The sequence below is a fragment of the Ornithorhynchus anatinus genome, chromosome X1 (genome assembly GCF_004115215.2).
Source record: "Ornithorhynchus anatinus isolate Pmale09 chromosome X1, mOrnAna1.pri.v4, whole genome shotgun sequence".
NCBI classification, from domain to species: Eukaryota; Metazoa; Chordata; class Mammalia; order Monotremata; family Ornithorhynchidae; genus Ornithorhynchus; species Ornithorhynchus anatinus.
The window spans coordinates 54029618-54044440 of NC_041749.1; the positions used below are offsets into that span (position 1 = coordinate 54029618).

The 14823-nt window shown below is 45.5% G+C and overlaps 1 protein-coding gene across 1 annotated transcript in view; it reads right to left on the reverse strand.

Annotated features, from left to right (window-relative positions):
- Positions 1–11794: 11794 nt before the first annotated feature.
- Positions 11795–14823, reverse strand: part of PDZRN3 (PDZ domain containing ring finger 3) — a 271788-nt gene continuing 268759 nt past the window's right edge. Inside the window, exon 10 of the mRNA XM_029051249.2 lies at positions 11795–14333. Coding sequence (XP_028907082.1) covers positions 12768–14333 — 1566 coding nt within the window. The 3' untranslated portion in view covers positions 11795–12767. The remainder of the gene's footprint in view (positions 14334–14823) is intronic.

Consider the following 14823-nt stretch of genomic DNA (forward strand, 5'->3'; position numbering starts at 1 on the left):
AAAAACCCAAATGGTGATTCTCTAGCTTGTTAGTTCTTTGAAACCTGCCCCATATCTTTCCCCACCCCCATTTAAATCCCTGACCTTTTTTTCATCTCCACACGCAAAATGAAAAGTAGGTGCCTATGGCTGGGCTTGTAAATGGTCTTTCTGATTGATTTGAGATGACTTTCAGTAGTCCCTGGAACTCTCTTGGGCTGGATGTGTTTTCAGTTCTTGACTTATAAACTGTCTGGCTCTTTCTTTGGAAGGAAAAAGATTTTGGATATCTGGGGAGAAAGGGGGCCAGGCATGTGTGTGCTGTGGAAGATGAATGCATTTTGGAAAGCAGGAGGAGGAGTGGCAGAACTGCAAGAGTGATAAATGGTGCCAGAACTCATTTCTATTGAGCCTGTGCCAAAAAAAAAAAAAGCCAGAAAATTTTATGGCATAAAAACTTGACATAAGTAAGAAAAACAACAAAAGCTCAACTTGCCACGTGGGCTTCCATGCAGCGGGATGAGAGATATTCCTTAGTAAAGTAGCAAGTCTGCCCCCTGCCCCCACCCCCCAAAAAATGGTAGAGTAGCCATTATTGAAACTAGCAGCTTCCTAAATATGGCTAGTTCAAAGAAGAATTCTCGGGAACTGACTCATTACCCCACCACAGCTCATTACCCTTTATGGAAAACCTACAGTTCTATAACTAAACATTGCCTGTTTTGTACTGACAGACATTTTGAGGGCTGGATCCTGGTGCCTTGACAAGGCCACGGCTTCCCAAGACAGTTGCAGCTTGAGTTCAAGTCCAATTCATTGAAATATAGCTTGTTGTTGTTCAGTGCCCTCAGAGTGCCTGCAAAGCAGTGTTATCTGGTCAAAGGATTTTCACGCCTTTATCTCCACAATGACTTTTAGGTATTTAGTACCCTGCTGGCTTTTTGCTGTTCAGGTGCTCTCCGTGTGGAACCTTTGTATGAACACAAATGAATTGTTTACTGGGGTAGGGCTGATTGGAAGGTACCTGGGGAGCTACTTGCTGATGGAAGTACTCAGCCTTCCAGCTGAGACGTTACAGATGGGATCGTCTACATTAGTTCATCTGGCAAGGTTCACTGCAAGCTCCCTCCAACAGGGAGGCAAAATGATCAAAGAAGTTGGGTGGATGTTAGCTACTCAAATTGCTTCTGTGTCCTGAACGAGTGCTTCTTCATTAGGACTTAAGCTGGGATCTCATTTGGTGGTTCATAATGAGGCTCTTGGACCTCACTCCTTTAATTCTACTACTCACTTTTGAGAGGTAGAGATGGAAAAGACTCAGAAATAGCCCTTCTGCTGATATGGCAGAGAGGCATTCTAGTGCATTTACGGTTTTATTTTTACTGTTCAGTCGTTGATTTTTTTTTTCCACAAATTGACAGAATGATGCAGTCTTTGGAGAGGTAATCCTATGGATGCCTTAGATGAAGAAAGAAAAAATATCTTGCAGAGCTATTTCTGTCATGGGGGATGGGAAGAGTAAAACATTGGAGAGAAATCGTTTAACCAAACTCTGCTCCACTTCACTGAAATGAGCTGATGAACCTTACAAAGATGGAAATCAATGATTGCTTAGAATTGGGAAGCACTATGGACAGTAAGATGATTTTGTCCTGTAGTTGAGATAGTCTAAAGTAAACCCCACAACTTTCTAGTTGTGGATTTCTGCAGAGACATGTGAAAGTTTCATGGGATAGGGCTCTACCAAGAAAGCATTTACTCTGGGATAAGAACAGAGCTCTTCTTAAAAGTCCCTGTCATTAAGGTCAGCATCCTGGGTAGTTTTTATGGGTTCACCACAAGTGTGGGATGTAGGGGTGCAAAGTATGTTGATTGACTTCCCAGGGAGGAAATTACCTGAGAGAGCTGGTAAAAGACCAAATTCTTTCCTGCCCAATTCTTCATTTCAAAGATTAATGTCTAGAATGACAGATGAAATAGACTACATCAGAGACCAACTGCCAAAGAATGGCATTTTCAGTGATGTATTGTGTGTGTGCTTAACATTCATGTAGTAGTGAAAGATCTTACCAGCCTGCAAGAGATTATTCTGACAAAACCCTTATGCAGGTCAGTCATAACAATTTTTCAAGAGACTCAAATTTGGTCCATTGAGTTGCCAATTGGGACATGTTTGTTATTTTGGTAAATCTTGCTAAATTGGCTATGCTATTTTAGATTTATGGAGTACCTTAGCATAGACTCCTCCTGGGAGTTGTTATCAATTCATAGAAAAAAGCAAGTGCACTAAGGGAATATGGTTTGCTAGCGTAAGTTAAAAACAGCATTACTAGCAAATTGCATTTCCATAAAGATTCTGCCCTTTGTTAGGATGGGAAATAAAAAAAAGTGGTCAGTTGAAAGAGGAAAATGGATCACAGTGGAACCTCATGAAAAATATTTTGTTTGTTGTAACCGCAGCATGGAAGGCAGGTTTAATCAAATGTGAAGGCTACTGCATTGTCATGAAAATTCTTGTGTTTTATCTTTGGTAAATTCTTCCTAATTAGTTCATTTTCCACATAAATCCTTAAGATTAAACTAACTGGAAGCAAAATCAAAAATAGAGTTAACTTGCTTATGGAGGGGTGTCTATTTACATCTAACATTTGAAAAAAAATTGCTAAAAAAAATCTTGTAGTCTATTTCCAAAGGCTAAAAGCAGATAATTAAATTTGGCTAATTTACATACTTTCAGTGTATAATCCTAATTAGTTCTCCAACCAGTAGTTCCTAGGCAATATGAGGTTCTACTCTTATTTCTGATCCCTGATATACTTCGTGTTTTAATATGTCAAATACCATTTCTTACAAGGAATTGTTCAGCTTGGTTAAAAGGCTTTTACAATTCAGTTTAGATTGAGTTTTCTCTTCCAGGCTAATTTGAACTGGGTTTGCAATATCTTATTTTGAACTTTCAATAAATCCTCTTTCACTATTATGACAAGTTGTGTTAGCCAGCATTCAGTAACTTAAAGTTTAAGTGGATTTGTGCAAATTGGTTTTGAAGTTGAAGCAGGCGGCTTTCCCTGACTGTATACTGACTACACATTCCCTTTTGAATTGTGCTGAACCTGGCCTTGCTGTTGGGCCAGTGGAAAGAGCACTGCTCTGCACATCAGGAGACGGATTTAAGACTTAATTCTGCCTATGGAGGGCTAACCAGGTAAGGACCACACATGCATTTCATAGTGTACTGCACCCCTGCCCAAATACTTGCTCATCATACTCCGTGGCCCAGCAGGAACACACTTGGCATGGACAAGAGGGTGAGTTATGCCACTCTATCATCCCCCTCCTACCGCTCCTCTCCAAACTCCTTAATTGAGTTATCTTCGCCCGCTGCCTCCACTTTCTCTCCTCTGATTCTCTCCTTGACCCCCTCCAATCTGGCATCCCACCACTGAACCTAACCTCTCAAAGGTCACCGATGATCTCCTTCCTGCCATATCCAATGTTCTCTACTCCATTCTAATTCTCTTTGACTTCTCAGTTGCCTTCGACTCTGTGGAACACACCCAATCAATCATACATATTGAGTGCTTCTTGAGTGCAGAGCACTGTACTAAGCTCTTGGGGAAGCAGCGTGGCTCAGTGTAAAGAGCCTGGGCTTCGGAGTCAGAGGTCATGACTTCGACCCCCTGCTCTGCCACTTGTCAGCTGTGTGACTGTGGGCAAGTCACTAAACTTCTCTGTGCCTCAGTTACCTCATCTGTAAAATGGGGATTAACTGTGAGCCTCACGAGGGACGACCTGATTACCCTGTATCTCCCCCAGCGCTTAGCACAGTGCTCTGCACATAGTAAGCGCTTAACAAATACCAACATTATTATTATTTTTACAGTATGACAGTTGGTAGACATGTTCCCTGCCCAAAAAGGGCCTATACCTTCTCTTTATCCAATCTTGGCCTCACTGACTGGCGCTGTCCTCTCCTGGTTCTCCTATTTCTCTTGTAGCCCATTCTCAGTCTCTTTCACAAGCTCTTCCTTTGCCTCCCACCCTCTGACAATGGTGGGAGGTGGCATCGAGGTTCAGTTTTGGGTCCCATCTACACCCACTCCTTTGGAGAACTCATTCGCCTCCCATGGCTTCAACTACAATCAGTATGCGGATGATTGAATCTGTCACCAAATCTTGGTGTTTCTACCTTCACAAAATTGCTAAAATCCTCCCTCTCCTCTCCTTCCAAACTGCTACCATGTTGATTCAAGCTCTTATCTTATACTGTCTTGACTACTGGCATCGGTCTCCTTCCTGACCTCCCTGCCTCCTATCTCTCCCTATTCCAGTCCATACTTCTTTCTGCTGCCTGGATCATTTTTCTACAACAATGTATAGTCCATGTTTCCCCACTTCTTAAGAACCTCCGGTGGTTGCCCACCCACCTCCACATCAAAAAGAAGCTCCTTACCACAGGCTTTAAAGCACTCAATCACCTTGCCCCCTCCTACCTCACCTTGCTGCTCTCCTACTACAACTCAGCCCACACACTTCACTCCGTGGCTGAGTGGAAAGAGCTCGGGCTTGGGAGTCAGAGGTCATGGGTTCTAATCCCAGCTCCGCCGCTTGCCAGCTCTGTGACTTTGGGCAAGTTACTTAACTTCTCTGGGCCTCAGTTACCTCATCTGTAAAATGGGGATTAAAACTGTGAGCCCCACGTGGGACAACCGGATCACCTTGTATCCCCCAGCGCTTAGTACAGTGCCTTGCACATAGTAAGCGCTTAACAAATACCACCATCATCATCCTTTAATGCCAACCTCCTCCCTGTCCCTCGATCTCATCGATGTCACGACTGATCCCTCATCCCTTTCATCCTCACTCTGGCTTGGAGGCCCTCCTCTTTCATATCTGACAGACGATCATTCTCTCCCCTTTCAAAGTCTCATTAAAAATCACATTTCCAAGAAGCCTTCCCTGCCTAAGCCCTCATTTCCTCTACTCCCTCTCCCTTCTGTGTCATCCTCGCACTTGGATTTTTACCCTTTACTCACCCCTCCTTCAGGTCCTCACCACTTATGTATGTACCTGTAATTTCATTTAATGTCTCTCTCCTCACCTAGACTGCAACTCCTTGTGGGTTAGGAACGTGCCTACCAACTCAGTTATATCATACAGTGCTCTGTACCCAGTAAGCGCTCAATAAATATGAATGATAGGTTGATTGATTGAGACCTGGGATTGAAGACTCAGTTCTGCCCGTAGCTGGCTAACATGGGTAAGGACCACACACACACTTCATAGTATGGTGCACCCGTGTCCGCCAACTTGCTCATCCCACTCTGTGCCCCAGTGGGGACACGCCTGGCAGGGACGAGAGCATGAGTGGCACCACACGAGCCCCCACCTCTATCATCAGTAACGATGTGCAGGTTCCCAGACCTGGGCCTTCAGGACTGAGGCTTATCTGTCGTTCCTGATGGGAGATTCCATCGCCATCAATGTGTTGAAACTTGGGAATTATCTGAGATATTGATCTTACTCTTAAATTTAGAATAAATAGTTAAAAGCAAGCACTAGCCTGAACACACTTTTTGCTGATCATAGACTAATATCTGGCATCAAAATGATTTAAAATGCAAACACTGATCCAGTTGGGTAAAGTGTAGGCAGTGGGCCAGTCTTGACGACAGCGGTAGGTGGCATATGGTCTATACTGTCTTGCCAGTTCTGCAGAAGCAGAGGGTAATGGCAACCTCTGTTCCCAGCCATTGTGGAGCTTGGGAACTCAACAAATGGAGGTAAGTAGCATGGCCTAATGGAAAGAGCATGGGTCTGAGCACCAGAGGACCTGGGTTGTAATCCCGGCTCTACCAATCTTGCTGTGTGACCTTGGACAAATCATTTAACTTCTCTGTGCCTCGGTTCTCCATCAGAATGGCCTAGTGGCAAGAGCATGGAGCCAGGGAGCATGGGTTCTAATTCCCGCTCTGCCACTTGTCTGCTGCGTGACCTTGGGCAAGTTGCTTAACTTCTCTGTGCCTCAGTTTCCTCATCTGTAAAATGGGGATTAAGACTGCGAGCCCCTTGTGGGACAGGGATTGTGTCCAACCTGATTACCTGTTATCTACCTCAGTGCTTAGAACAGTGCTTTGCACAGTCAAGTGCTTAACAAATACCATAATTATTATTATTAATATTATTGTTCCTGAAACCCGTGAGCCCCATGCAGGGCAGGTACTGTGCACCACCTAATAAACTTGTATCTATCCCAGTGCTTAGAATAGTGTTTGACACACAGTAAGTGCTTCACAAACACCATAAAAAATAAAAAAAAAGATGCCTGGGGTCACACCCACCCCCTGCCTGTTACTGGGAGAACAAAGCTCACCAGAAGCATATGTATTCAGTTACTTATTCAGCTATTCCATCAGGACACACTGGTGCCTCTGTCTGCTATATCCTTATTCTTTCTTCTGCCACTTGTAAATAATTTATCCGTGTGTCCCCAGTTAGGCCAGAGATTATGTCTTTTGCTTCTGTGCCTAGCACCGTGCTCAGCACCCAGTAGGTTCTAGACAGCACTGATTGACTGATGGTTTGAGCGGGGCTGGACAGAAAACTCCTTTTCTAACTTTTAGAACTTTAGGTAAGTTGGGGTGGTTTGGGCCAAAGATTGGCACTGGGGAAAAGACTGAGGATCATCCTTTTTTGGTAGCAATGTATTTGCAATTTTTCTATAGGGAGGTTACGTTTTTGAAAAACCACTAAGGAAAACCTGTGCTGTAGTATTCACCCACTGTCACTCTGAGCACATGAGCACATTCCTACCGACAGTGCAGCGAGCTGTATCCAAAAGGGCCCACAGTGTAGGGTGAACGTTACCTAATTCCCCAGTGGTGTTCTAGCCAAAACGCATAGTGAAAGCATGTCATCATCATAATAATAATGGGATTTGTTAAGCGCTTACTATGTGCCGAGCACTGTTCTAAGCACTAGGACAGATACAAGGTACTCAGGTTGGTCCCACGTGAGGTTCTCACAGTTTTAATTCCCATTCTACAGATGAGGTAACTGAGGCACGGAAGAGTTAAGTGGCTTGCCCAAGGTCACACAGCAGACAAGTGGTAGAACCCAGATTAGAACCCACATCGTCTGACTCCCAAGCCTGTGCTCTTTCTATTGAGCCACACTGCTTCCCTGACAGACTGAACTCTTGTAGTTGAATCACTGTTATTACCCTGTTGTTCTTTTCTTCTGTGACTGTCCATCCCCTGTCTCCATAGACTGTGAACTCCCTGTAGGTCAGAGATCACATCTGAATCAATGTCCTCCCATTTCTCTCCAAAAAGTAGTAGAGTGCTCCACATAATGCAAGTTACCTAATGCCTATTTTTGCTGATACTAGTGCTGCAAGCTGTATAATCTGAATAGCAGATACACTTACAGTATTTCTCTTGACAAGAAAAGAAAGAACTGAAATCTGGTTTAGAAAATGGAATAAATGCTAGAGAAGCAAATTTTCCCAGTGACTTTGATTGCAAACTGAGCTGGTGATTGGCTATTTTTGGCACAAGGACTTTTCCTTCAGTAGCAAATCAACGCCTCAGCCTGTCATCTGTTCACCAGGAAAATCTGCCAGTTGAGGCCAGTCAATCTTCAGAGCCCAAAGTGAGTCCAAAAAGTAAGCAAAAATAATAACTGGCAGATGGTGAAACAGATTAGATTGAAGAAAAAGAGGAAAAATGAAGGCTTTGGGTTTGCATTTAAAATCTTTGTGGGAACATCTTTTGGGTCCCTTGTTATCTGATATGTCCAGGTTGTTCCAGAAAGTAGGCAGAAGGCTGCACCTGGACTCTGGGAAGATTTTAAAATGCACCTGGCACATCTCTGAGGACAGAGGGTTTGCCTTCCAGGGAAAAGGCCATTTTGTGATTTCCCCTAAGGGACAATCCCCTAGGAATGACCCTCCCCTCCACCCGCCCCCCGCCCCCCCCATCCTCCTCATAATTTCACATAAAGCATCACCTGTAAAAGGAATTCCTACCAAGAGGAAGAAAACTCAGGCCAAGGTAATAGGACAGGAAAGCTAACACAATATATAATTGTGTTATAACAATAATAATATAATTCTGTTATTTTTCTTGGTAAAATATTATAGGCTAGCATCCCTGCTGTTGGTCCGGTGGAATGAATACAGCTCTAGGAATCAGAAGATCCAGGTTTTCATCCCGGCTCTACAAGGAAGGTAATACCTGCTGGGGCTCGGCCATCACTGGTGAAGAGTTCTGACTGACACTTTGCAAGGTAGGAATCCTGAAAAATTGCTCACTGATTCGGAGGGCAAAAACCTCAGCAGCTACCAAGACAGCCACTTAAGGGGCTAACGTTGGCACTGTGTTTTGGTCACGTTGGCCGTAAAGAGTCCAGGCCGTAAAACACATCCATGGACACTCTGCATTGTGTGGCCCACCAGCTTACTCATTGACTCTGTGCTTCAGTGAGAATGACTTTGCAGGGGCGAGAGAGAGTTAGTGGCGCTGCACCCTTATCACTATAGTCAATTTCTTACGCAGCCTCTTGGTCCTGAAATCTCAGGGCCAAAGTTTGCCCTTTATTCTCAGTGGGAGACTTCATTACAAACTAGCCCATCCAGTAGATCATGACAAAGTGTGGAAAAGAGGATGGTTTCTGTCACGAATGCAGGATCAGGTTTTGTGGGAAGTAGAGTTCAGAGCTCCCATGACTTCAGTGGGAGCTGTCAAAATGAGCCAGATTCCATTTAATGGACCAGGAGACTTTTCCTTCATGTTAAAGAATGTGACTTGAAATAATTAAGAAACCAGCTTAAAGGTGCTTTTCTCAGAAAGGCACTATCATGCAGGCAAATACTAATGGTGGGGTCAAGCACCTCAAAACCATGCTTTCATGTTTTAGAAGTGTCTAGAAGGCACCTGGTTGTGGGGAGATAGAAAGGGGTCCAAATTATCTACGTGCACTTGCTTTGTGTCTTCTAAGTGGAGGAGTGGCATGGTCTAGCAGAAAGAGCACGAGCCTTGGAGTGAGAGGACCTGGGTTCTAATCCTATGGATCTGCCACGTACCTGCTGTGTGACCGTAGGCAATTCAGTTCTCTGGGCCTCAGTTTCCTCATCTGTAAAATGGGGATTTTTATACTTGTTCTCCCTCCTACTTAGACTGTGAGCCCCATGTGGAATCTGATGATCTCGTATGTACCCCAGCGCTTACTAAGGTGCACATAGTAAATGCTGAACAAATACCATAATTATCATTATTATTATAACTGCCACAGATTTTATGTGTCAATGGTTCACAGTGTATGTGCAGCTGGCCTTCTCTTTTGAGGGTGAGGTCTTAAATCCATGTGACTTGTACCCTTTATTCATCACCCTCCCCTCCCCCCCAGTCCCATAGCACTTATGTACATATCTGTATTCATTTATTCATATTAATGTCTGTTTTCCCCTCTAGACTATAAGCTGGTTGTGGGCAGGGAATATGTCTGTTTATTGTTATAGTGTACTCTCCCAAGCACTTAGTACAGGGCTTTGCACAGAGTAAGCGCTCAATAAATACGACAATGAATGAATGAATGTGAGTGTGGTTGAAAAAGCTGCTCAAAATAACATTTCTTTTCATATTGTGCACATGTAGAGATAAGGTAACTCCACGTGATGCTAATGGCTTTGACCCATTCAGGACCTGTCTCCGTTTATGAGCCTGCCTCTTGGTATCCCGATCTTCGCCGAGCCTTCGCTCGTGGAGTACAACCCCTGTTGCGATCGCCATCTACCAGGTTGGTTTGTCTGCTCCGTTGGTTTCCTGGCCATCCGCTGCTTTGTTGTATTGTCAGAGACTATGTAAGTCACCTTTTTTTTTTTTGCCCTCAAGGCAGCCATATGCCTCACTTCAGTTCCGAATAGGGTGAAGGGAGGGGCCGTGGGGTTACAGATTCTATCCAAGACCACGTGGGATGGGATTCATCTCCACTCCTAGACTGAAACAGCAGCTCGAAATGGAGCAAATGTAAGTCAATGTTTTTCATTTATTTACGTGACTGGCATAGGAGGATTGGGCATTCTGTGTTTTATAAGGTTTTAAGGAATTGTCATTTTGTGGATGGGTAAGAGTTGGAATGCATGTGGCTGGAGCTGGGGGCTGCAGAGAGCCATCTGCTGGCCAGGGCAACCGCCATGGCAATGAAGTTTCATAATCCTCAGAAGTGAAGGCTGGCCAGAAGGCGGGGACCCACGTGGCAGAGTTTCCTCAGCCCTGGGGCCTCCGGGGTTCATGAGGAGATACCCCAGGGCCAGGGCAGCCACCCTCTTCTCCCAACCATGACACCTTGAGAGGGCCCATTATCTGCAGAAGCAGAGGGTGGGCAGAAGGTAGGCCCCAAGCGCCGGTGTCTGCTCAACAGCAGGAGCTCTGGGGTATGCAGGGAACTACCCAGTAGCAGTCGCAACCTCTTTCCTCCCACTTGACGGCATGGGAGTGAAGCACCATCCCCCGAAGGAAGCTGTGACCCACGTGACAGGAGGCTCAACAGTGGGGCCTCCGGGTTCTCTGGGGGGCCCCCCAACAGCCAGCCTCCTCTCGCTCGGCCTCATGAGAGCCGCGGAAGTGGAGGGTAGACAGAAGTTGGGCCGCATGTGAGGGAATCTGCTCATCAGAGGGAGCTCTAGGATCCCCGAGGAAGCACCCATGAGCCAGAGCAGCCTTCCTCCTTTGGCCCAACACCTCGGGAGTGATGTCCCATAATCTGCAGAAGCTAGGCCCCAAGTGGCCAAGTCTCCACAACAGTGGGGGTGCTGGAGTGGACAGGGAAGCCACCCTTTGGCCGGGACAGCCTCTGTCCTCCCATTTGACGTTGTGGAATTGAAGTGCCAGCTCCCACTTTATGGTGGGGGGGAAGGTGGAGAGAAGTCAGGGCCCAAACACAGCAGGAGTCTCCTCAACACTGGGAGCACCGGCCTTTATGGGGAGCCACCCGATGGCTGGGACAGCCTGCCTCCTCTGGCCTGACGCCATGGGAGCCGAGTCCTGTAAGTCGTAGAAGCTGGGATGCGTGTGCAGGCATCTCTTCAATGGTGGGAGCTTTGGGAGCCCTCAGGAGATACCCAAAGGCCAGGGCATGCCCGTCCCCCAACCCACCTCACAGAGCTTGGGAGTGAAGTCCCGTAATCTGCAAATGGTGGGATCCATATGGAAGGAATCTCCAAGATCCCTGAGGAGATGCTCCAGGGCTGGAGCAACCTCCCCCCGCCCCCCGATGCTGTGAGAGCGAAATCCACAGAAGGGGAAGGAGAACAGAAGTTGGGACCCACAGTGCAGTAATCTCCTCCACAGCAGGAGCTACGGCACTGGGGGAAAACTGGCCCCTGGCCAGGGCCGCCTTTTTTGTCCTCCTGCCTGCCATCCTGGGAGTGAAACGCCCCCTCCCATAGGAGGAGAGGGCAAGTGGGAACAGCCTCCCTTCTCTGACCAGAGACTGCAGGAATGAAGCGTGCCACAACCTTTGGAATGTCAGGGAGGTTGCAGCAGTGTGGAACTGTTTTAACACCTTGTAATGGCGCTAATTTGGGATTAATCTTCAGTTGGCATTAAATGTCGGTTGCAATTCATTTGTTGGCAATTTCTCTTTGTTCGATGGCTGGCCTCCCCGCCTGGACTGTAAGCCATTTGAAGGAGAAGGAACCCAATCTGATTTGGTTATCTTGTATTGACTCCCTTGCTTAGTACAGTGCTTGGCACAAAGAAAGCACTTAATAAATACCATGATAATAGTGAGAAAGGAAAAAAACAACCCTGCCAAAGATTTTAGATGTGGTGGTTTATTTAACATGTACCCAAGAAAATGACTGGTGATGAATCGTTTCAAAACATGTCAAATAGAAAATAATTTACTTTTACCTCATCTTACTTATCCATGTTGGTTAACTAATCATGATTTCATGAATTTTTTTTAAAATTCAGTACATTCAAATCTACAAAGCAAACAGTTACTACAGTGAGCACTTAAAATTACACAAACTGTCTTATATCAACAAATTCCTTGAACATGCAAATTCTTTCAACAGGCTGCAACATTTGCAAACATGCTTTTAACTCTTCTAAAGCTGCAGGCTACTCTTGCTTCAGGCCCTTTCTGTTAAACCTAGATACTTCCTTAGAATTCTTAAAAAGAAACACGTTTAAATGTGAATCACACGTCTAAAAACATTGCTGGTTGGATAGGTGAGTTGATACATAATATTCAGTTACGGAACAACAGCTTGACCAAAAGGAGTTCCAAGATTCTGAGACAAAACTTAGTGCTACATATCGCTAAGTGGCCACATGTACCAAATGCACACAGCAAAGCAACGTTACAAAGGAGGAATCCCTAAAAATACACTGGCAGTTGTACTTGTGTCTTAGGCAGGAGAAAGCACATATAACTCTGCAAATATGAATATAGGTTAAAGAAATCTGAGTAAGAATGGTTAATAGGATTTCTGAAATTTAAGCACTATGTAAAAGGCAACAAGTAAAAAAAAAAAACAAAAAAACTACAGTCAGCATTTCCAAAAGCTCTGGCTTGTTAACTATTCCATCAAAGACATTAAGGGTGGATTTTCTCCAGTTAAAAGAGAGCCGTGACACCCATGGTTTGAAGTGCAGTAATTTAACTATAAACACAATGACTGCAGTGTATCTTATATACAAAAACTTGCCACATTGAACGAGGCAGGGAATCTCTACTCCAGTGGTAGTGTTCTTATGTACAGAACGCAGCAGTGGAAATTATACCGTGGTCACTGATAAGAAGGAATTGTACACCCTACTGCCGTCGGGCGACTTTGTGCCGTGGGTTAGTAGTTCTTGAATTGTCATCCAATTGTCAAAGATCTTCTTGTTTCTTTTCTTCATCATTTTTTTGTGACTTAGTTCAATGATATTCATTTCCTTCTTTTCTTCTGCCCCTTGCTGCTCTCTCAAACAATCCAACCTGCTCTGCATCATGAACTCACGCCTTCTCCTTTGCTCCTTGGCCTTCACTACATGCTGTTTGCGTTCTTCTTTGCTCCAGTAACGGCCCATCTTCAATTCACTGATGGCATCATCGTCAGTTGTCATGCCGCTCCGTTCTTCTCTGATCTTGAGGGCTCGTTCTCGCAGGAGCCTGTCTCTGACGGGCCTCTTGGTGATGTAGCGGGTTCCATCGCTCCTTATCTTCACTTTCCATTCCATTCTGGGTTCTGATTGATTGGAGGAATTCAAGTCTTTGCACATGCTCACCAGGCTCATCTGGCTCTGGGCGTACTCCACTGCAGATTTCTGCTGGATCAGCTGCATGTAGCTCTGATAATGTTTGGCGTGAGCAGGGATGTGAGCGTGTTTATAGGGAGAGTTGTGGTAAGATGAAAGGTAGGAGCCCCCAAATTTTGGAACTTGAGTGGGACTTTTGCTTCCATCACCGGTTTTTTGGTCTTTGTTTTCCAGCTGCTTGCTAAGGTCAAGATCCTTGGGAGAGGGGCCATACTTGACCTCGTCGGTGTCCTGACTCTCGGTAATGGCTAGCAGGTTCTTCTGGGTTGCCTTGTTTGCTGCGCCACTGCTCACTGCCCCTTCACTGCCTTGGCAGCCCACGGTTTCTGCAATTCGATGCAGTGAGTTATTAGGGGAGATCTCCAGGGTCAGCGGGGTGCTCCGACAGCTCTCGCCTGTGTTGTACGCACTCGAGCTGTCTTTATCTGACTTCTCGGGGAGTTCGGTGATGTCTGAGAGCTCGTGTCTCCGGGCGTCAATGCTGGTGTTATAGTTGCGGAACCCGCTATTGTGGAGCATCCAGGACTCTCTGTATTGCTCCTTGAGCTGCTGCATTTTGTGAGCTCTCACGATATTCAGACACTCCAATTCTATAGTGCGCAGTTCTTCATTCAGCATCTCCAGCTCGCGGTCCACACTCTCATGGTCACTTTTATTCATTTCCAGGGCACTGCTGGGATAGTAGAGGCTGTAGGGGTTGGTGCTCTTCACTTGACATTTTAATTCCAGGAGCTCCCGGAACCGCTCGCACTCTTCCACTGGGATCCCCAGGAAATCGGTGTCGGGGCAGTCAGCTGAGATAAAGGATTCGTTGCTAAATGGCACATCTCCGCTTCCCAGGGTGTCCTGGCTGTACATTCGCTTCTGCTGACTCCCTAAAGTGGCGGAAGATGGGGTGTGATCATCGGCATTGTTCTCCTGCTCCGAGCTCTCGTCATTTCGAGTACTCTCATCAGTGCGTCCCACACCACTGTCCTTCTCGTGTTGGTTAGATAATATGGTTGCGGTGTCGGTGGTGCCTCCGTCCTCCTCATGCTTTTTCTAAGTAATGATAATAAATTATTGGTGAAAATGAAAGGTTGTTTTTTGGGTTTTTTTTTGCTCGATACCCTCTGAATGATTTTCACTGTTGTATTTGTTATCTCAGATCATGACTCTTTTGACGCGGGAAATCTGACATTTCTGGCACTTCCAGAGTTCCTACCGTACATTTTTTTTTTTGACTGAAAATCATTCCACATGTCGCTACAGCAGGATTAAACTTGTTAATGATTGTGAAAGGTTTTGCCTGAAGAAATGACCCTACCTCAAAACCCGAGATGTGTTTAGATTGCTATGCGGTTAAAGGTGGAGTGTATTCGAGAAGATTTCGGCTTTAGAAGTGGGTTGCTCAACTTGTTCTAAACCAGTTGGTTAGTGTAATGGTGAAGAGCCCTAAGCACTTTGCATTGGAGGCTCCCATTGCCTTCAGCTGGGAGAGTGATGTGAGGAAGGACACTAAGCGCTATCTCTGGATGTGGCGAATGCCACC